The sequence below is a fragment of the Myotis brandtii genome, unplaced genomic scaffold (assembly GCF_000412655.1).
Source record: "Myotis brandtii unplaced genomic scaffold, ASM41265v1 scaffold144, whole genome shotgun sequence".
NCBI classification, from domain to species: Eukaryota; Metazoa; Chordata; class Mammalia; order Chiroptera; family Vespertilionidae; genus Myotis; species Myotis brandtii.
The window spans coordinates 4,994,578-5,016,807 of record NW_005355159.1 but is presented as its reverse complement, the minus strand read 5'-3'; the positions used below and the strand labels follow the sequence as shown (position 1 = coordinate 5,016,807).

Genomic DNA, 22,230 nt, shown 5'->3' with positions numbered 1-22,230 from the left:
CACACGGCCCTCAGGGACGTTTGATTTTTAAACAATTAAATTAAACCTTTCACAGGGGTCGCCTAAGACCATCGGAAAACACATATATAATTACATATTGTTTTTGTGATTAATCACTATGCTTTAATTATGTTCAATTTGTAACAATGAAATTGGGGGTCACCACAACATGAGGAACTGTATTAAAGGGTCGCGGCATTAGGAAGGTTGAGAACCACTGCTCTAGGGACAGGCTTACCAGCTGAACCACACAGTCCTCAGGGATGTTTGATTTTTAAACAATTAAATTAAAAGCAAGGTCAACAAAGTGATTGGTTCTAAAGTAAAAATTCAGTTTATTCATCTGTTTAAGACACAGTACACAAGAGGCAAAGTGTTTCACATCATAGATTTCACTTCCAACTCTTGGAATGTTCATTTCTTTGGCTAAAAGGAGAGGCCAAATGGGAAAGCCAGGCAATGCTTAGGCAACTGAGATAAGGTGAGGCAGAAGCAATGCTAACGGCATCCTCACAGGGACGGGCACAGGGATGGGCACTAGCCGCAAGCAGATTTCCTAGAACTGTTAGCTGGAAGCATAGGAGCACCACTCCTGGATGCTTGGGCCCCCGCGGGCTCAGTCATCCCCACCGCACAGGTACAGCAGCGCTTTCTGGTAGTCACCCTTGGTGTCTTGCTGCAAATGGTCAAAGAGGAAAAGGAAATTCAGTATTAAAAAAAGATCCAAACTTCGCCATAATATACAGGCAGAGCCAGTGCACACAGAGCTTCTCCCAAATTAACAGAGAAGACTCTGCAGGACCTGCCTAGATACAAAGGCCCGGAAGGCCACACCCAAACCATCATCACCATTACCACCACCACCACCACCATCATCATCACCGGAGGACCCTCAGGGAATGTGGCCTGGGGGAGACTTTCAAGTCACATTATTACCACAAGAGTTGAGCAAATGTGAGGTACTGGGGACTCATATGGTACGTGACTGCTCTAACTGCCCTGACAATACCACCACTTTCTCCCTGGTCCTCCCCCTTCCAGAAGGTGGCGTCCTTTCCTGCCTCACAGTACTGTTTCCTAAATTCTTAAGGTCACAAGGAAATAAGCCGGTGAGGTGAAGAAACAATGACTAGGAGTCTAACTGGGACCTAAACTTTACACATATGCCCTAATACACCTGGGCACAGCTAACCCACTTCTAAATTCATCCTTGTAACCAGACCTGCCTTCGGAAACGTCAGGATCTAAAAAGGGATCGCAATGCCTGTCTGTACCACACACAGTGGGACCACTGTGAAGGCCATTACTGGTTACATGTGAATTCTCCATCTCTCCAAAACAGAGACTAAACTGGCGGGAGAGATGGGCGTTCTGGGTCAATGCCCCCAGGCCAATCACAGAGGATTTTCCAAGAAACGGAAATATAATAAATGTAAAATGTAATTGATCTAAATCTCTTGAGGATGTCAGCAGCTCTTACAGGGTCATCATCAGGAACACCAATTACATTGTAGAATAACACATGTGGGAAACACAAAACATCTGCCTGTTCTATAGGATTCCAGGACAAATCGCACTTTCAAAATAAATCCCTGATATTTGGTGACTATCTCTTCCCCAGTGAATTAGCAAACATAGACTCTCCCCGGGGTCCCGGGCCCCCCAAGGGCAGTGGGGGCGACGCGGCACCGTGGGCTCACCTGGATGTAATAGTACAGGGACTTGCCATACTTCCTCTTGAATTCAGACCTGATCTTCAACATGTCCACTTCACTGCGGGAGATCATGATTCTGATCAGGACCTTGTCGCGTGTCCCCTTGCCCTGAAAGTCAAGGCAACATTCCAAGTTACATTCCCTGAGAGCAATGTTAACCACAAACCGATCGAGCACGTTTTCTTGCCCCTGGAACTGATCTGGATTCCTGATGCTGCTCACTAAGAGATCACAAATGGAACAGTGTGACTATTCCCTGAAGAGAAAATGAGCGTGAAACACAGCAGGGTGACGTCAGCACGGACTCCCACATGTGCATTCACTGAACGCGGGCTGAGCACTAAGCACTGCAAGGCTCGGTTCAACGAGTGTGCGAGTTTGCACACGTAACAAATAGGTCCCGGCTCTCCGGGGCTCAGAGAGGCCCCACTGTCACGTTTCCATCGTTGCCCTGTGCCAGCGTGCACGGCATGAGCAGAAAGACCACTGAGTTTACTGGCAGAGCCTCAGACCATGGGCGCCAAGGTAAGGGTCATATTTTACATGAGCCTGAGGAGAGAGGGGGAGAGGCAGTGTGGACAAGGGGGTGACCCAGGAAGAAGTGGGCGGGCCTGGAAGATGGAAAGAACCGGGCACATGTGAGGCATGGACAATGGGATGGGACTGTGGGAAGAGATGCTTCATTCAAGGGACAGTGACTGGGCTGGCTTTGGAGTCCGTAGACCCAAGTTCTAATCTGGCTATGGAACCTCCCGCAAGCTGAAGCTCTCTGAGCTCCAGCCTCCTCACCTATAAAGAAAATAATAACAATAAAACAATAAGCCTCAGGCTCTTTGGTAATTATTTAAGTTCAAGTAAGTTACACAATGTCTATTACATCGTGGCTGCTTAACAGTCTCTCCCTCCCTTGCTGGTTTTCTCTCAGAGGTGATAGGAGGGAATCATTGAGAAACCTGAGCAGGAGTCAGGCGCAACCATCCCCTGGCTCTCTCTCTCCCGGGCGCTTTGTTTTCTGCCTGTACACAAACACGTGTTCGAGTGGTTGGAGAGTGAGAAGATAGATTGGTGGCTTCCTCACCTGTCGAATGCAGCCACAGCTGGCTGGTGCGCTCTGCACCTAGACCTCGGGGCTCCTCCCTCCATCACTAGGCAGGGGACTTAGTTTGGGGACATGAAAGAAGAGCCTAGTGTGAAAACCTAGACCTCTCAGCCCGCTGCCCTTACCTTCATGGAGTCGTACAGTCGGTCAGCAAAATACAGGGGCTTGTTCTGGACACACTGGACTGTGGGGAGAAGCAAAGAGGTCAGTTACTCCTCTGTCCACTAGGGGGGAATTAGGCTCTGATCCGGGCACACACCAGACGACCTGAATGGGCTGCAAAACGGGAGGGTCTGAGAGAACATCAGGGACCCTGTGGGGCACTCAGCCCCTGAGGGAACACCGGGGACCCTGTGGGGCACTCAGCTCCCTGAGGGAACACCGGGGACCCTGTGGGGCACTCAGCCCCCTGAGGGAACACCAGGGACCCTGTGCAGCACTCAGCTCCCTGAGGGAACACCGGGGACCCTGTGCAGCACTCAGCCCCCTGAGGGAACACCGGGGACCCTGTGGGGCACTCAGTTCCCTGAGGCTGTACACTGGGGACTCTGAGGCCACAGAAACCCAGGGACAATGAGAACGTCTCCAACAGAGCCCTTTCTCTTGTTACTTTTGCGTCAGCAGTTTACTGAGAGCAGACGTCCACCAGGGATGGGGGACCAACCACACTTACTCACCCAGGTTCAGGAAAGCATTTTCCAGGTCTCCCTTGACCTCCTTCTTGATGCTCTCCAACATGTCATAAGGGCTGTAGCTCTTGTACCTGTCAAATACTAAGGAAAAGCAACAAGTAATTACTAAAACGGAGCCACCAGTCAAAGCTGTCAATGATCACCCACACGGTTATATACCACAATTGAAAAAAAAGAAAAAAGAAAATAATCATCGCAGCATCCTAAGGGCTAAGGGGTTACCATGGTAACCAGAGCTGACATTGTACCAGTTGCCCTGGGACAACTGTCCCGTGCACGTGGCCTGAATGGCACGGCCTGGGCCATGTTTGAACATCTCCATCTCCCCGGAGTGGAACCCATTCTATCTGGAAGCCACAGGAATACATAGCACCCAGCCAAGTCCATTACTTCAACACACGTAGCAGAACAGAAGGATCCTCAGACAAGAAGGGGCAGCAAGCTAAAGCACCGGACCATGGGAACTACTTAGGGGAAACACGGATCCACAATGGGAGAGAAGGGCAAATGGACCTGGGGAGGGAAACGGGGTGCCATGTGGAGAGTGGACTTGGCTCTGGCAGATGTGAGCCCCAACACCGACACCCGGGGCTCCCGGAGCGCACAGCACCCACCTTTCTGGAGGTGGAACACGCTGCGCTCGGTCATGATGCTGATCCACTTGGGAACATCAGTTCCTTTCCTCTTCACTCCAGCATCATAGAGATCCTACGAGCACAACCCACCAGGAAAGGTAACTACAGGATCCACAGCCAGTCATAGAAACGTCATGTGAAAACACTAAAACCTACACATTCAAAACGCCAAGTGAGAAAGGATGACTGCACCACAGACGTGGGGAAAAGGATGAAAAGGGCGCAAGTTTTCATCAAGAGCAGGCTTCCCTAGACACAGACAGATGGTCATGAGACTAGATTGTTCGTGAGGCCAGCACTGCCCAAATCTCCTTCCTTGAACACCGGAAGGACTGAGGGCTTCTATGCATAGAGAAGGACACACAAGCGTTCCTAGCACACCCAGCCCTCCTTCCCTGTTGGCACCATAATAGCAAGTAAGCCAGTGGCCAAATACTGAAGGTCCGGTGCCCACACCTGAGCTTCTTAGAGACTCGGGAAATGACGGAGCTGAGAAAGGAGCCAGGCCAACCTTATCTTCAGCTTCTGGAAAACTTAAAGGCTATAAATAACACTAACAATGGTGGGGAGGATGGGGGAGAGGCGTATGCAAGGGTAGATACTCATTCCGTAACCATCCATTATCCGGAAATCGTAAAACCCACCTTCTATTACTTTATTTAAAAACCTTCTCCACCACTTGCTAAAAGTACAGTGTAAAATATATTGACATTTAAAACTAAAATGAATCTAAATAAATTTTGTTCTGCAGCTTTTCTGAATGTTCTGAGATAGCTATTGACACCCGGGAAAGGCACATAGCTCAGAGCAATGTGAATAGCTTCACAAGTCGTTTGCTGGGAATATGCAACTAGAACAAGGGTGGGCAAACTTTTTGACTCGAGGGCCACAATGGGTTCTTAAACTGGACCGGAGGGCCGGAACAAAAGCATGGATGGAGTGTTTGTGTGAACTAATATAAATTCAAAGTAAACATCATTACATAAAAGGGTACGGTCTTTTTTTTTTTTTTTTTAGTTTTATTCATTTCAAACGGGCCGGATCCGGCCCGCGGGCAGTAGTTTGCCCACGGCTGAACTAGAACCAGAAAGAGTTCTGCTGGGCTCCCCCTTCCAGCCCGGCTGTGCCTCCCCCATCTCCTTCGGCTTTCTCTATCATTTACTCTGCTGGCATTCACTGTAGCAAATGCACACCAGTGTGCACAGCTCACCACACCCTGCAGAAACTGGCACGCGCACACACACACACACACACCCACCCACACACACACAAAGCCTAAAGGAGCATGTGAGTCGGGTATGGATCCTGTAATTACCACCAGCGGTGTAAGGGGATGCCCGTTAACCAGCGCTCCCAGAAAGTGTAAATGAAGCCCACAAACTCTCTGACATTCCTCTCTTCCCCTCCCTCGGACTGTGGACCGGACACAGTGACTCACTTCCAGTGAACAGAGCAGGACAGAAGTGACTGTGTGACTCCTGAGATCAGATCACAGAGCATGTGGCTTCCTCCTTGCTTCTCCCATGATCACTCAATCAGGGAAAGCCGGCTGCCATGTTGTGAGGACACTCAAGCAGCCATGCAGAGTCCATGTGGAGAGATGCCAAGGCCTCTGCCAAGAGTCCTGTGGGTGGCCCTCAGGTGCCAGCAGCCCTGGTCACCATTTTGTGTGGCCCTGAGCCAGAACCACCCAGCCAGGCCACTCACTAATTTCTGACCCGAGAAGCAATAAATGGTTACCGTTTTCAGCCACTCTGATTGGAGGTAATCTGTTACACAGTGTAGATAATTATTATACAAACTTTCCAGAGGCTTCCCAGAAAATAGAAACCCACAACAGCACTCTGGCACCTACCCGGGCATCTTGGTCAATCAGCTCATAATCGATGACAGAGCCGTCCTCTGCTCTTCTACCCTACAGAGGAAAGTTAACAACATCAAATATATTCCTTTGCACATTTTAATGCTATTTTTCTCTCCAAGTCATGTAAGCCATTATTTAATTCACTGAACAAATACCCACTTAAAATTTTTCTTCACTTTGAAGTCTAGACCAGACCAAGGATGGATGAAATAGTTGAGGAAGTGGGGTGGGGGCTGTGCCTCACAGCATCACCCGCTTCTCGGTACCCAGTCCTGGGCTAAGCCCCTTACGGAACATCCCCACTCGAAAAAGAAAAAGAAGCTAATGATCCTGAGTTTCTCCCCTCAGAGCGTACAGTCCAGATGGAGAACAAGCATGGCCCACGTGGAAAAGCACAGCAATCTCTGGCTCTGAGATGTGAAATGCAAGTGAGGGAGGATCTGTCAGGGAGTAGAGCCAGCGAGGTCTGCGGACAGTGGGGACGGCGGAGGTGAGCCTGGAAGGATGTCAGCCGGCTCGTGAAGGGCGGGGGAGAAAGCCACTCGGAGCAGCAGCACCAGCACGGGAGGCTGAGACCCAGCGGCCCGGGGGAGGGAGGTGATGCCGGCTGCAGCAGGTGAGAGGAGGGAATCCCAGGAAGATCAAGTAGGGAGAACCAGGGTACAGGGGACTCTTTTACAAAGCAGAAAGCCTGGATTTGATGCCGCTGAAATGGTTTTTGATCAGGGGAATAAAATGGTGAAAATGAATTGCAAAAAAGACCAGTGGATGGCGGCAGGCAGGGCGGTAGAAGGGAGCAGAGCCGGGGAGGCGGCTCGGAGCTGCCCCAGGGATGGAGATGCGAGTGGGCAGGAGGCAGCATCCAATCGGTCACTTGTCCTCAGGTTCCTGGGGAAAAGAATTTCTCTTCCCCGCCTGGCACATAGGCTTTAAACTGCATACGGGTCAGAACTCAGATTCAGAAAGGAAATGCCTTTCACCCTCATTAATGTGTTAACATTAGCAAACAAAGGCCTCCCCACCCCTCTCCAGGCAAAAGACTACACAGGCCAATCCTCTCATCAGAAGTGAGAGCAGGTGAAAGAAACAACAGGGTCGCTTCTACTGGGTCCTAGGTGACCACAGAGAGAGGCAAAGCGACCTTCCTCAAGTCACGTGGCAAGAGCTGGCACATAAGTCCAGGCCAGGACGTGAGAGCCGCCCACCCCTCCTCTGGCCCACAAGTCCACCTGACCACGCCGTTTTGCTGGATAAGAAATCCCATCACAAAAAAAATGACAACTCTGCAGGGACAGAGCAAACCCACTGTCGGAAATGCAGCTGCCGTTTCTGGTGCGGGCACAGAGGACTGAGTTAATTCACTCTCAAGTATAAAATGAGGTATGGGACTTGCCTTGGGAAGAAGCAAGAACAAAGAAATAAACCGGAAACCAACCTTCGCGAGGGCAACCATCAGCTTGCGGAAGTCGCCAGATGTGTCGGAAATAATGTCCTTCTCCAGATCAGTCTTGTACACTTGGAAAGCAACACACGTGGGTTACGCTTCCTGCCTGTGCAGCTAGCCAGCCACTCCACCCACCCCTGCCCACAGAGCCTCTGAAAAGCAGAAATGCCTGGGCAGCACGGCTGTACCTGCCCAAATGTAAGTGGATTTCCTAGAATGAACCGGACCCTCATCAACCCAGAGCCAGTGTTCTTTCTAATCAGTAACAAGGGGCAGACCGAGCTGGATCATAGATCAGATCCCGCTCAAGCTCACCTTCGATCAGTGACCCCTTCTGTAACTAAAATATTGGTTCCCACCCTGCTTGACTAGGAATACTCATTCTGAACATAAAAAAAATCGAAGGGCTACACACACACACACTGGTGCTTTATTATCCACTGAGCAAGAAAATGCACAATAGCAGAAACTAGTAAGATTTAAGTAGTACTTGTGAGTTAGTTTCCATTATTCAAAATAGCATCTATATTGAAACACAGAACACATACCCATGTAAGCTGCATCATTTATCCTACCCACAGCCTCCTATACTGCTCGGTGCACACAGGTCCCCCTGTCTCTCACAACAATCTCTGGGTCCACAGGTGGGAACCCCCTGAGCGGAGGCTGGGTGGCACCCAATAAATGAAAACCATGTGTACCTTCCACTTCTCCCCATCTCACCTTTTCAATAGATTTTGATTTCTCTCCTGCCTGTCCTTTTGTAGAAGTTCTAGTGGAAGGTAATAATCAAAACCCTGGCCAAAAGCAGATGGAGGAGAAGGACCTGGACCACGGCAAACCCCTGGACAAAGGGGTAGGCACTTCTGCATCCGTAACCAGGCCTCCTACACTGGACAATGGCCCAGAGAGCTATGATGGGGACTAGAGAAGCTGGGCTGAGAGGAGGTATCACAGAAGCAGGGCTACTCACTTTCCTTGTAGACTCTGTTAATTTCCTGCAGCTCCTGGTTGGTCCTGGAGCAGATGATCTCAATGAGAGAGTCCTCATCCGTGCCCAGCCCCTGTGAACCAGGCAGGACAAATGTCAGCAGGCAAGTCCTCCTGGCCATTAGCTTTCTCTGATCTCAACCAGGTAAAGTGCAGACATGACCAGGTCGCATGCTCCCTTCTGCATCCTACTGAGGGATCTGTACTGTATTCCTCAGCACAAGCTAATGTTATTTTCTATTCTTTTAAAAATGCTTCACCTGAATACAAGATGGTATGACATATTTGAGTTCAACTATATTAAATATATTTTTATAGCGAATAGGGGGAGACAGCAAAATGTTAAAAGTGGTTGCCTTTTGGTGATGGGTTTATAAAATGGGTAACTGTTTCTTATTCCCATTTTTCTTTATTTTTCGATTTCTATAATCACCCACTATTTTAATAGATGGGAAAATAACTTTCTTTACTAAACAATTCTGGTCAGTAATTTAAAATAAAGGAATATAGAGATTTCATGTTATCATTTCCAGCCAACATCGTCAGATTTAAATTAAGTCTTTTTTTTTTTTAACCAGAAATAGGTAGAGATAAGATGAAATTTCTAGCTTCGCCTCTTTGAAATGTAAAATTGGGTTAATGTTAAAAATTTCATTCTTGTATTTCCATTTTTGCTTGATTACTATGCACTCTTCGGGCATTTTAGGGAAGCAAAAGGAAATAATGAAGTGCCAAATAAACCTAGACATCAACACTTTATTAAGGAATAAGAATTTGCTGGGTGATGTATTCAAATTTAATATATACACTTTTGAGCGAGCCAGACAGCTTGAAAGGACGCAATGAAACATGTATTTCAAAGCTAGCTTCATGATCAAAGTCAAGATTTAATAATCAGGACTCTCTAATACTTGTCTTTCTGAATATGGAAATATCACTTTGAACTAAGTGGAATTACAACTGTTTAAAATGTAAATCAATTATAAGGTGTTACTACAATAAGAAACTTCCTGATCCACATGAAAAGTATGTCAGCTATTAATTAAACTTATTAGAGTTTATATGCCCCTGAAAAGTGGTTTGTGTAATATAAACTAAGCCTCAGGTTAATGGTTAATTTTGAATTTTATTCTTAATCTAATCTGTGAGCCAATGCCTCTTCCTTCAGAGTTTTTTATCACAATTCATAGAGGTTCCAAGCAAAGTCAAAATGTATTTTCTTCTTAGCCAAGGGTCTACAAAGCATTCTGTGCAAGTGCTACAGAATGACTACCAAACATCTTCAAATACTGCAGAGGGCAGTTTTTCCATCTAACAATAACTCATGCATTGGAGGAAATGCATGCAGACATGCAACATAAGGTGTGTTTTCCTCCACCACTGAGATACCAGTGCTAACATCTGGACATTCCAATAGTGGTTTTATCTCTATATTCAAAGGTGACCTTGGCAATTTCTAAAACTGGGCCCAGCTTTCCCCAGACTGTCCACAGTTCCTATCACAAGGACAACTTCTCCTGTAACACACGGCAGTATCGCCACTGGTATCGCCAGAAGTCAAAACAAAATTTTTTTTAAAGCACAGTTCAGCTGATGTCACTTCAAGCTTTATGGATTTCAGAGGGGTACTCGGCTGTGAGGGCTAATGGAAGAGCTGGCATCAGGTCAAAGAGTTAGAAGTCAAAGCACCTTTCATTGGGCCCAATCACAAGATTACCACGGTGATTGACAGCTCAAACAGGTCCGTCTCATGTCACTAATCCTGGTAATAGATACTAGTGAAACGGCATGAGTCACAACTAATGAGTTCCTGATGAAAATAAGATACACGGATGTGCAGTGATGATGGTCAGAAGACACCTCGGAGAGGCCAACTCATCGATGGCTCCAAAGGTCCCTGGCTTGGTTTTAAGGGAGAGTTCTTTTTATCCACCGGGATCATGGTGTGTTGTCAACTTTTATCATTCTTAATCAGATCTTCCCTGCAATATAGCCGACTTAGGAAACTCAGGGCAAGGCTGCTCAGATAAACTAGAGAAGGAAGGAAGATCTCACCACAAACCTTTCAGCAGCCTGGAGCGACCTATCGAGTTCACCACCCTGGACATGCCCGGTGTGGGAAGCTGCCTCCCTCGAAAGGGGCTCTCTGGGGAAAGGGATGACAACCGAACTGTGACATCAGCTCTGGTGACAGGCTCGGTCTCTTCATAGTTCAGGGACAGTGACACCGTAGAAAATGCACTCCGACTTAGAATAAAAAATCAGAACTACAGCTTTCTCCCTAAGGGGAGGCTTTCCCCAGGTCTGTCAGCAGAGGGCAGTATCTGATTACTCAAAGTGTTGCAGCCCCACACTATGAAAGGGTCGTTTTGTGCTTTGCAGGAACATGCATTTATGTGTATGCATCTGTTACATCTGTATACTGCTTGATGTTTTAGGTGCACACAAAATTCAGGGTGTTTCCAAACTGGGATTCTGACGCTGTAACTTAAACTAAACTTCCATGTTCAAAAATAACTTCGAAAAGAAAAACAAGAGGAAATATGTGCTACAATACTTTGAACGAAACGCAGGTACCACTCACGATCTGAAATCACTCTTTCTATGCACTGTGATGTTCTGATTTTGCCCAAATTTGAATTAAACAATAGGATTGACAAGGAGGTCAGGAAAAGAAACACCCAAGAACATGGGCAGAATTTGCAAGCATCGCTGAACAAAAGCTCTGAGTTTTACTTTTGCCTCAAATATCAAAACAAATCTTTTCCAAGGAGGAAGTGCAATCAAGGAAGTAGTTTTTCCAAATGGTACTTCAATTGCCCAGGTGCCAAGAAGTAGCAGCTGGTAACTGACTTCTCAGCATCATGAAATTTCTTTACAGGCTTAAAAAAAAAAGTAATTGAAATATTTTTGGTACAAATCTTAAGACTTATCGCTTCAGTTCATTAAAAAAAAAAAAGATGGTTCCAAATGAGACTTCAACAAAACCGAAAATCACCCACTTATACTCAGAAAGCTGTAATTCACAAATATTAACGGCAGACTCAGCCGAGATTGCACCCCTCACGTGCCTACCTTCATGGAGGCCTTCAGCTCGGAAGCATCGTACTGAGCAGGTGTTTTCAAGAGGCCCAGAATCACGGTCTCCAGGTGGCCGGACAAGGCTGACTTGAGTGCTGACGCCAGTTCCTTCAGGGAAAAAAACATGGAAATCATGGTTGGTAACCAATATTCAGAGAGGTGTGTGTATTTGGGAAGCAGGTTGTGATTCTGTGACTATTCAGGGTCTTGGATCAAACTATCCCTCAGCTGCAGGCCCTTCAACAGATGCAGGTGTCAGAAACCAAAGGCTCAGACCTTCCCCTGACAAAACCCCTTCAAACCCAAGCTGATGGTGCCTCCTCGCCCAGGCATTACAAGGAAAACAGAGCAGGATGCAATTCCTCAGGAAGCGACGAGTGGGACGGCAGTGTCCAATACACCCGCACGTGGCCAGAGCCGGCGGAAGACGGGCACTTTCTGGGGTCAGGGCCTCTGCCAAGAAGGAGCTGGTTTAAGTGGAGAGCAGGGACGTCGTGACCTGCAGATACTGTCCTGTGAAAGGTGTTGGTACAGCTGTGCCAAAGGTGGCTCATGAACGTATCCAGAAGGGACCGTGGCTGGAAGGGGCTCATGAAGCCTTCCTATGCAGAACACCTCACCCAAGACCGAGAAAATGCCGGTTTGTTCATGCCACATTGGGATGGGCTGGTAGTGACGATGGAGACTAAAGCCCCCCTGATGACCTCTCTGATGTCCCCACTGCATGCTATTTCTCAAGGGTTCCACTGTCACATTAACACAGATTTTAAGTCATGAGTTGGTGGCACCCATGGATGCAGACAGATACCCCAAAATTCAATGCTGCTCTTAACGATGCTTCCTCGGGATTACGTTTCCTACAAATCATGAGCACTGGGTGACAACGCACTCTGCTGTTTTAATTATTTTCTCCTCCTTTCCCTTTCCCCCTCCTCTTCTCTCCCTTCTTCCTTTCTCTCCTGCTTGCCAACAGCACCCCATGGCATCTACAGTGTCCAGACCCTAGAGGTGCTTGTGGGCACTAAGAGGTGATGCGAGAATCTTCTCACGTCATTCACAGAGGTTGACAACTGAGATGGATCATCCTAGAAGTGATCCGGCCCAACCTTTCCAACACCGACTTTCTCCTGCTTCCCGCCGGCCTAGTTACACACGGCACGTAGGAGGGGACATTAAAAGCAACACCTTCCAATTATAGCACCAATTTTCCAACTTGGAACTTTGAGGTTAGGTAATTCCAAACTTAGCCTACCCTGGCCACTCCCCTCTCTCTACCTGTTCTCTGTTCAAACCTCAAATAGCATTTGTGGTCCTACTGACGTCTTCCGCTTCTATTATAAACACCATGAGCGCTCAGCTTCCTCTGCTCCTAATGTCTAGCACAAGGCTCTGCAATAACAGAAACTCCAGAAATGTCTGATAAATAAAACATAATCTCTCCCTATACGGGGAAACCTGGCATCTGGATCTGCTTGAGCGAGAAAGCAACACAAAACCAGCCCTCTCTCCCAGCTGCTGTTCACTCCTACCAGCTCTGACCATGCTGCTCAAATTTATCACCTCAGCAGCCTCAGCCCCTAGCCCTAACGTCATCTGCAAGACAGGGCTTTCTCCTTTCTTATGCAAACAACTCCTGCAAAGCCATGAGGTTCTGCATCCAGGGTTTCCTTCAGAAACTACAAGCAGTTTATGCATCTTTCTGTAAAAGATGGGCATTCTTGCCCTAACCAGTTTTGCTCAGTGCATAGAGCATCGGCGTGCGGACTCAAGGGTCCCGGGTTCGATTCTGGTCAAGGGCATGTACCTTGGTTGCAGGCACATCCCCAGTAGGGAGTGTGCAGGAGGCAGCTGATCAATGTTTCTCTCTCACTGCTGTTTCTAACTCTCTATCCCTCTCCCTTCCTCTCTGTAAAAAATCAATAAAATATATTAAAAAAAAAAAAAAAGATGGGCATTCTTCTTAGCCCAGGGCTGAGAAGCACCAAGAAGCAGCAGGACAGCGAGCTGTCTCCAGCACACAGCAAAGCTGGGGAGGCCACTGAACCCATCATGATTCTGGTCATCTCTTCCCTCCAACAGGGTATGAAGAGCTTTGTCCTCCATCTAACTTAAAATTAAGACCAAGGCTCCTATATTTCCGTGCACCCCTATGTGTGTTCCAAGACCCCACCCTGTGGGTGACAGCTGAGGAGCAATTATAGGCACACTGTCTAAAGAGGTGGGCCTTCTATGCCAACCGAAACTCATTCCAGCTCACAGATCCTGTTGGGAAACTGGAGAAATGATACGCTCCCCTCGTGCCTCAGTGCAAAAGATCACTATAAGTCTATTGGGAGAAGAATGTTAAAGCACGAGATGAAAGAAGCGATACCTTCCTGTGTATGTCTTTTCCGACTGGTTCAGGAGGTGGGGGTTGAAGCAGTAACTTGGCTTGACCTGCACCTCCCAGAACCCTGGTGGTCATGTCAACCCCGAGGGCAGAAATGCCTCCCAGAATGCACCCGGCTCAGCTCCACTTGGCCGCGAGTGAAAGCCATAAGTCAAACAGGAGCCGCAGGAAGCCACGCTTACTGCACCATCCCAGAATAAATCAAAAGCTTTTAATAGCAAGAAGTTAAAAATAAAGCAGCCCATCCTTAAAAATAAAGTTTCCTAACACTGTGACAAAATAAAGGATGAATAAGCTCGGGCTGTTCTTTAATCACTAGTGGGCAAGCAGGAGAGAAAGCACACAAAGACCTTTACAGAGTGGGGAACATGGCATGCTGAAGATAGCCTGGGACACCGACTGAACCACGAAGCCCGTTCATTGCAAAGCTCTTAGAATGCAAGTGTTGTTGTTTTTAAAACACAAGAGGAACGGCTCAGGATCAATGCTTGGTGGAGGCTAGTGTCCAAAGATAAATTAAAAAACATCTTATCAAGAGCCCACAGAAGTCATAAAGATGAAACGAGTTGCTGCTATATGTGGAGAACGACATGCCTGGCGCGACAGGCATTCAGTAAGTGGCACCTGTTATGGTTACTCCCTATGCTTTCTAACTTTCTATTCCCAGAGCGGCCCCCTCCCCACACCCTGGGTAAAGGCTCCACGCACTCCAGGGCCACATGTATGCAAGTTGTGACTCTTACAAGGATGTAAGAGGGAAACCTTGGATCCCCAAGGGTTCCAGAAGGCTCTTGCTGGTACAAGCCAGAATTCATGAAAAGAAAAAGCAATGGCTGCAAACATGATTTTAAAAAGAAATTCAATAAGGAATGCCCTCCATCCCCCAAACTGTCCGTACCTTTTTGGTCCTTCTCTGGTAGGCGAAGGCAATATCCTGTCTCTGCTCATTGCTGCGGTTGGTCAAAATGTTGACGATGGTGACCTCATCCACCCCTATGGAAATACAAGTTATGAAGTGTTAACAACATACTCTAGTCCTCTGGGCTTATATAGAAGCTTTTAAATAGAGTTTTTAAAATAAAAACTTACATCCTCTTTTCCCAACAAAAATGCCAGGACATCAAAATTTGTTCTCTTTTTGCCAGCACCCTCCACACAATATGTATACCCCCTTTTCTTTTTTTTCCTGACTACTTCAAACCTCAAGCCTAAATGGACCATTTAAATATTTTTATTTTTTTAAAAATGGTTTAATTCATAAACAGGTTTCTGGAATCAACAGTAGGAGGTGCATTTGTGGGGTTTTGGCAGTCAGATGGAACACAAAGATGTAGGAGGATTTTAAATGAAGGTCCCCAAATTGCCATTTAAATGAGGACTTAATAGACAGTAACTGGGAACCGAATTAATAGAGACAATTATTTATATTTATTGTGGGAGTATGACTATATAATCAGCTAGGTATAATTTCTATAATTATAGGAACTGTCATGACAAATGAGTCATATTTAATATGGCAGTTGTATTTTAATAGCATAATTGATTAATACAATCATACTTATTGAAGACTAAATTGTTTTGTAAGGAAAATAAATGTTCCACTGCTTTTCATCTTCAACAGGCAATTTTAATAATCAATTTTATAACTTTATTAAAAAGAATAAGTGTTTTAATCTAAATTAAATCTAAATTGGGAGTTCTGAAGTGCCACCAAAATATTTTAGCACCTATTTTAATTGGAACATGTGTATTTACACAGATAAGCAATGCCTTCTGGTGTCTGAAAGTTTCCTATTCAATGTCAGAAATACTCCTAACAGGCCATTTACCTTCAGAAAGCACAATTTTAAGAATTCAGAGAGTGAAAGGTTTCTCTCTTAACTGAATATGAACTTTGTTTAATGGAGTCTTTGCCATAACTGTACAGGTACTTCTTGGGTGAGAGAGCAGAGCAGCTATGCCTACAAGGTCACATGGCAACTGCAAGCAGCCTGGCCTAGAGGTAGCCAGGAGTCCCAAAGCCACAGGAAGGTCAGAACTGGGATGCTCTGAGGCAGTCCATGAGCAGACTGACAGAGGTCCCCTCAACTCTCAAGCATGTTAGAACGGTCAAAAAGCAGAAAGTTAGAATTTCTGGGAATAAAAATAAAAGTGAGCTCATACCAATAAGTGAGTCAGTATGTTAACTGCAGATCTATTACTTTAGCTCTGGTTTTTTGGAGTATCCAGTGTCAACATAGAAACCCAACTGCTGTATGGGAGGTTCAGTTCCAAAGATGCTTACTTCAGCATTGTGTATAATATCAAAAAATCAAAGGAGGAAAAACCTATGTCCATTAAGAGACAGATTAAGGAACTGTCGGACATTGAAACTTGGACTCAGAACACTTGGACATTGAAATTGGGACTTAAAACATTTTTTGTTCTTGAAATGTTATGCTTAAGTTTTAAAATGTTTTGGGGGGGAAGGAGGTGTGGGGGGTGTGGGAAGAGACTGGACAAAAATCTTACACCTATGGATGAGGACAGTGGTAGGGGGTAAGGGCATGGGGTGGGGTGGGAACCTGGTGGAGGGGAGATATGGTGGAAAAAAGAGGAACATCTGTAATAATCTGAACAATAAAAGATTTATTAATTAAAAAAAAAAAGAGAGACAGATTAAGTAAATGTTTTTTTGTTCATATAATGGGATACTACATAGTCAATTAAAATGATGCCATAAAATATTAATGAGCCCTAGCTGGTTTGGCTCAGTGGATAGAGCACCGGCCTGTGGACTAAAGGGTCCCAGGTTCAATTCTAGCCAAGAGCACATGAGAGGGTTGCGGGCTCGATCCCCAGTGTGGGGTATGCAGGAGGCAACCAATCAATGATTCTCTCGCATCATTGATGTTTCTATCTCTCTATCCCTCTCCCTTCCTCTCTGACATCAATAAAAATATTTAAAAAATAAATAAATAAAATAAAATATTGACATGGGAAAATACTCACAATATATTGTGAAGTATAAAATGAAAAAATAGGTTGTAAAACAGTATACCCAGTATAACCCAATTTTAGTAAGATACATATTGTATGTGTAAGAAAATACCTAAAAGCTTTTATACCAAAATTTTAATAGTGTCATGTGAGTGATGGAATTATGGATAATTTAAAGTTTTCTTTCTTTTCATTATATATGTACTTCAAAGTTCACCATAATGACCATAAAAGGTTTTTTTTAATACACTATGAGTGACATGCATTCATTGTTCTAACACCAACTAGTGATTTCACTTCAACAGACTCCTGGAATGGTTCAAAATACATCTAATCTAATAAAAGAGAAACATGCAAATTGACTGCACCTCTGCTACGCCCAAGCCACACCCACCAGCCAATCAGAGTGACTATATGCAAATTAAATGCAACCAAGATGGCAAACAGCCATCAGCCCCTCACCCAGGCTGGCCAGGCACCCCATTGGGGAACCCCACCCTGAAGGGGCTGTGGCCAGCCTACAAACAGCCATCAGCCCCTCACCCAGGCTGGCCAGGCACCCCAGTGGGTACCCTCACCTTGAAGGGGGTGTGGCCAGCCTGAAAATGGCCCTCAGCCCCTCACCCAGGCTGGCCAGGCACCCCAGTGGGTACCCTCACCTTGAAGGGGGTGTGGCCAGCCTGAAAATGGCCCTCAGCCCCTCACCCAGGCTGGCCAGGCACCCCAGTGGGTACCCTCACCTTGAAGGGGGTGTGGCCAGCCTGAAAATGGCCCTCAGCCCCTCACCCAGGCTGGCCAGGCACTCCACCGGGGACCCCCACCCTGAAGGGGGTGTGGCCAGTCTGAAAATGGCCCTCAGCTCCTCACCCAGGCTGGCCAAGCACCCCAGCGTGACCCCAACCCTGATCCGGGACACCCTTTAGGGCAAACCAGCCAGCCCCCACCCATGCACCAGGCCTCTATCCTATATAATAAAAGGGTAATATGCAAATTGACCCTAACAGCAGAACGACTGGGAATGACTGGTCACTGTGACACACACTGACCACCAGGGGGCAGACGCTCAATGCAGAAGCTGCCCCCTGGTGGTCAGTGCGCTCCCACAGGAGGAGCTCTGCGCAGCCACAAGCCAGGCTGACGGCTGCCAGTACAGCAGTGGTGGTGGGAGCCTCTCCTGCCTCCTCAGCAGCACTAAGGATGTCCGACTGCAGCTTAGGCCTGCTCCCCGCTGGCAAGTGGACATCCCCCAAGGGCTCCCAGGCTGCCAGAGGGATGTCTGACTGCCAGCTTAGGCCCAATCCCCCAGGGAGCGGGCCTAAGCCAGCAGGTGGACATCCCCTGAGGGGTCCCAGACTGCGAGAGGGCACAGGCCGGGCTGAGGGACCTTCCCGAGTGCACAAATTTTTGTGCACCGGGCCTCTAGTTAATTAATAAAACACGATGTGCAAAATAATTAGGAGCCCGATCTATGTAATTCTCTCTGGTTTCTAAAACATCCTAACAACTGTCTATGTAATCACCCAGTGGGGAGAGCTATTTCTCTTCCTAGTCGATAGATGAATACAGTGAACTCAGAGATTGAGGCCCAGCTGTGCACATGTCACCTGTATGAACATCTGCCCTCCGTGGGTCTCAGTTTCCACACCTGCACAGGTAAGGGGCTTGAACAATGACCTCCATTTCTGCTTCCACGAAACACTAACAGACAGAATCGAGCTTCCATATATTTAGTTTCAATTAGATATGGGCAGAGTAGAGTTATCCAAAGACTCGTTGAAGTCAGGGCCTACTTTAGCGATGTGTGTCTGGGCATGTGCACCTGCATGCATGCCTAACCACACACGTGTGCTCCCTGGCCAGCGGGCTCTCTCTGTCTCTATTCTGTGGTTCTAACTCTAAATTAGGAAAACCACTTATTATGTACATGTTTGTTTGTTTTTTGCTTTATACTTAACTTTCTTACCCAAGTCTGAAAATGCAGGAGAACAACAGCAAAATACAGTTGTATCCTCTAACCTCAATTCTAATAGCTCCTGAAATCAATTTGGGGCTGCTGACCTGAACACATACCAAGAACACAGATCCATAAAAAACGATCCTCCCTTGGGAACAAATGCAGTTAGGTTTGTGTCAGAATGTGGCCCCGGCCCACCTGAATTAGGATCACCGGGAGCACTTAATAAAAACACAGTGCCCTGGGCCCCACCTGAGATCTACTGATTAAAGGCTCTCTGGGACTCTGGACCCAGGAAGCAGCCTTTCAGCCACCTCCCTGGGGATTATTTAAGAATCACCACGGGAGACGGCTGAGCATCGGGCGCAGACTGGAAGCTCTTTAGACATCTGCCCATGTACAAGACTCGCAAGTACGCTTCCACCAACCGCTTCTGCCAGGTGCGGGGTCGCCTACAATTTTAGGGAAAGAAATGTTTACCTCTGTCCCCACGACCCAGGGAAGAAATAACACCTGAAAAGAGTCTACCACACAGACCGCAGCGCAGTGATGCTCTTAAGTCAACCAGATTTTTGCTTTTCAGTTCATAGCACCGGCTCAGTGAGTCGGAATTCAATCCAATTACTGGAAATCCCCATGAAGAGCCTGGGTAGTTAACCTGAGTCTCACCTAGGAGGCAGCCGCTGCTGTGGTCTGAAGAAATCTAAATGCATTTTACCTAAATTATTTACCAAGCACACCGCCTGCTGCGATGCAGCCTCCGACAAGCGGGGACGCCTTACCAGGGAACACTCCGACGCTTGACAAAAATGCTAATGCAGAGGAATTAAACGGAAGATATTTCTCCAAGTGGAAGCCCACTCCCCCTTCTGAGCACCTCACCTACGTCAGCTATTTCTGCCATACCACTGTCTGCACGTTTCAAATTGAGCTGGAAGGGTGAAAGAACCATGGAGCCCACGATCAATTGCCCACTCGAAGCCACTCCAGGCATGTCCTGGGTCAGGACACCAGAATACACATATCTGCTTGTGGAACTTAAGCATCTTATCTTCAGAGGACTGCTGCTTCCTCCTGACCTGCCATCATGATGGGTGAGGCAGTTTATTCCTGTGGAAAACAGTCCAGTCCAGGTGGAAGCTGCAAGGGTCATCCGGTTACTCACCATTCCTGCCCAGGATGCAGCTGAAGGATGAGGACTGAACACTCCGCTCCCTACACCAGCACAATCATCGTCCACAATGGACAGAGTGCAGTCCGCAGGGAAAGCTTTGACGAATGTAACCCAGGCGCAGATGCCCGGGGGACGAGGCTCGGCCTCTCTGCATTTGTACTTTTGATTTAGATGGCTCACGTTCCAGTGTGTAGGGAAGTGTTTGCTGGGTGGAAGGGCCCAGGATCTAAACAAAACTGTGTGGCTCGGGCAAAAACATAAGGAAAAAACAACAAACCCAGATAATGTTTCTTTCCTATCCCACTGTACTTGTGTTTGATGTGGACGGTCACAAAGTACTCTAAACAAAGGCGCACACTGGGAAACAGTGAGTTGGGCGTGGGGGGGGGGGTGTGCGGGAATCCTACACAACGTGGGTGAGAACAGAGAAATCCTGTGATCCAGGCAGATTTTTAGAAATTTATTTTCAAAACTAATAGAGGTTAAGAGTTTCACGATTGGTGAGGACCTAAGGCAAACTTTCTTGGCTCCTCATGGGAAATAGTACCATGAAGTCTGTAAGCATGTATCCCTTGAATGAAAATGGTCGGCTGTCCTCATCGGTTAACTAAGCTGTTTCCAACCCTCTGAGCTGGGCATCAGAAAGGCCAGTCACTGTCCCAAGGGCCAGTCAACCTCAATCAAGTGAGGCCACAGGGAGGTGCTGCGGACGGCGGGGCCCAAGCAGAGGAGCCTGGGGCAGTGGGTTCCTTAAACCACCGCTGTATTTTTAAAACATAAAGAACACTTGCAGTCTAAAATAATGGTTGAATCCCAAACCACAAAATCAGCCTCCCGGAGCTTCCTCCTCCTCTCTGCGGGTGGAACCCCAAGTCAGCTCGGCATCTGGCACCCATGGAAAATGTCTTTATTGTCCATGGGCAAGGAACCAAGAGGCCGTTCTGAACAGGATGCTGACTCACATCTGCCAAGACACACTGACTGCACAAAGAAAATGGATCTCGTTTGTTTGATGAAGGGCTCAGACTCTCGGGGGAGGACTGACTGATTAGGAACAGAGGGAAAACTGCCCAGATCATCTCCTTATCTAGATCCCGGCGAAAACTTGGCCTAGATGACTGGGCCTATCGGTATCAAACCTCAGGAGAAATCATCTTTACAACAGGTCGCAGGCAGGCCACAGAGAGAGGAGAGGGCCACATCTACATAGGTATGGACACATTTTATTTATTATCGTATCAAACCATTCACTGAGTACCTACAATGTGCCAGGCATTTTGCTAGGTGCTTTACGTAATTCTGTCATGTGATTTCACCACATCCAGGCGAGGTGGGCGATAATGTCAATCCCATTTTACCCAGGGGGAAAGCAACGCTCAGAGAAGGCAGGGGCTCCCCAAGGTCACACAGCACAGCTGGGATTCAAAGCTGGGTTAAAGACCCAGGCTCACTGAATTGGGCTATCTTGCCTCCTGTTACAGAAAATTATCCAAACTTGGAAGTAAGGCAAGAGGAAGACAGCAAGTCCTCCCAGTGTGGCCAAGAGGCCCATTCAAGACCCCGCAGGTGCGTGCTCCCACTCACTTGCCCTGCAGGACGTGAATGGTCTGGTATCCAGCCCAGCAATCTTCCTCCAACATTCTTTACTCCACACCTATAAACACCCAGCCTCTCAAGTTCCCCGTGAACCAGCCTTATGTGAGTTAAATAAATATTTGACATGTGATCATCATCCTGTATTTATGAATCCTGTTGGTACCTTTAAAAAAATTTTTTTCATTGATTTTAGAGAAAGAGGAAAGGAGAGGGAGAGAGAAACATGGATTGGCTGCCTCCTGCATACCTCCTACTAGGGAACTGAGCCCACAACCTGGACATGTGCCCTAACTGGAATCGAACCGGTGACCTCCTGGTGCACAGGAAGATGCCCAACCAACTGAGACCCAGCCAGGGCATGTTTGTACCTCTTAAAAATTATACTGATACTTCTTTATACCACACTCCTCCCCAGCCCCCCACAGTTCCTAAAAAGGATTTGGGATAGTAATGTGTCTATATATCTACAGAACTGTACTTATTTAGAACATAAAAATGAGCACATTTAATAATCAGTAGACAGTGATTTGCCCCACTAAGTAACCATGCACGCCACCGAAGAGACCACCCAGCTGGGTTGTGTGTGTTTTTCAACAGAAAGAGCTAGAAGACTTTCTT

General features: G+C 47.0%; 1 protein-coding gene across 2 annotated transcripts in view; it reads right to left on the bottom strand.

Moving 5' to 3' along the window:
• Positions 1–311: 311 nt before the first annotated feature.
• ANXA2 (annexin A2) overlaps positions 312–22,230 on the bottom strand; it is a 63,284-nt gene continuing 41,365 nt past the window's right edge. For both annotated transcript variants that reach the window (XM_005861112.2, XM_014535505.1), the window contains exons 4-13: positions 14,808–14,902; positions 11,515–11,628; positions 8,423–8,513; positions 7,441–7,520; positions 5,997–6,056; positions 4,121–4,214; positions 3,492–3,587; positions 2,940–2,998; positions 1,701–1,823; positions 312–676 (exon numbers count right to left, since the gene is read on the bottom strand). In XM_005861112.2, coding sequence (XP_005861174.1) covers positions 617–676; positions 1,701–1,823; positions 2,940–2,998; positions 3,492–3,587; positions 4,121–4,214; positions 5,997–6,056; positions 7,441–7,520; positions 8,423–8,513; positions 11,515–11,628; positions 14,808–14,902 — 872 coding nt within the window. In that variant the 3' untranslated portion in view covers positions 312–616. The remainder of the gene's footprint in view (positions 677–1,700; positions 1,824–2,939; positions 2,999–3,491; positions 3,588–4,120; positions 4,215–5,996; positions 6,057–7,440; positions 7,521–8,422; positions 8,514–11,514; positions 11,629–14,807; positions 14,903–22,230) is intronic.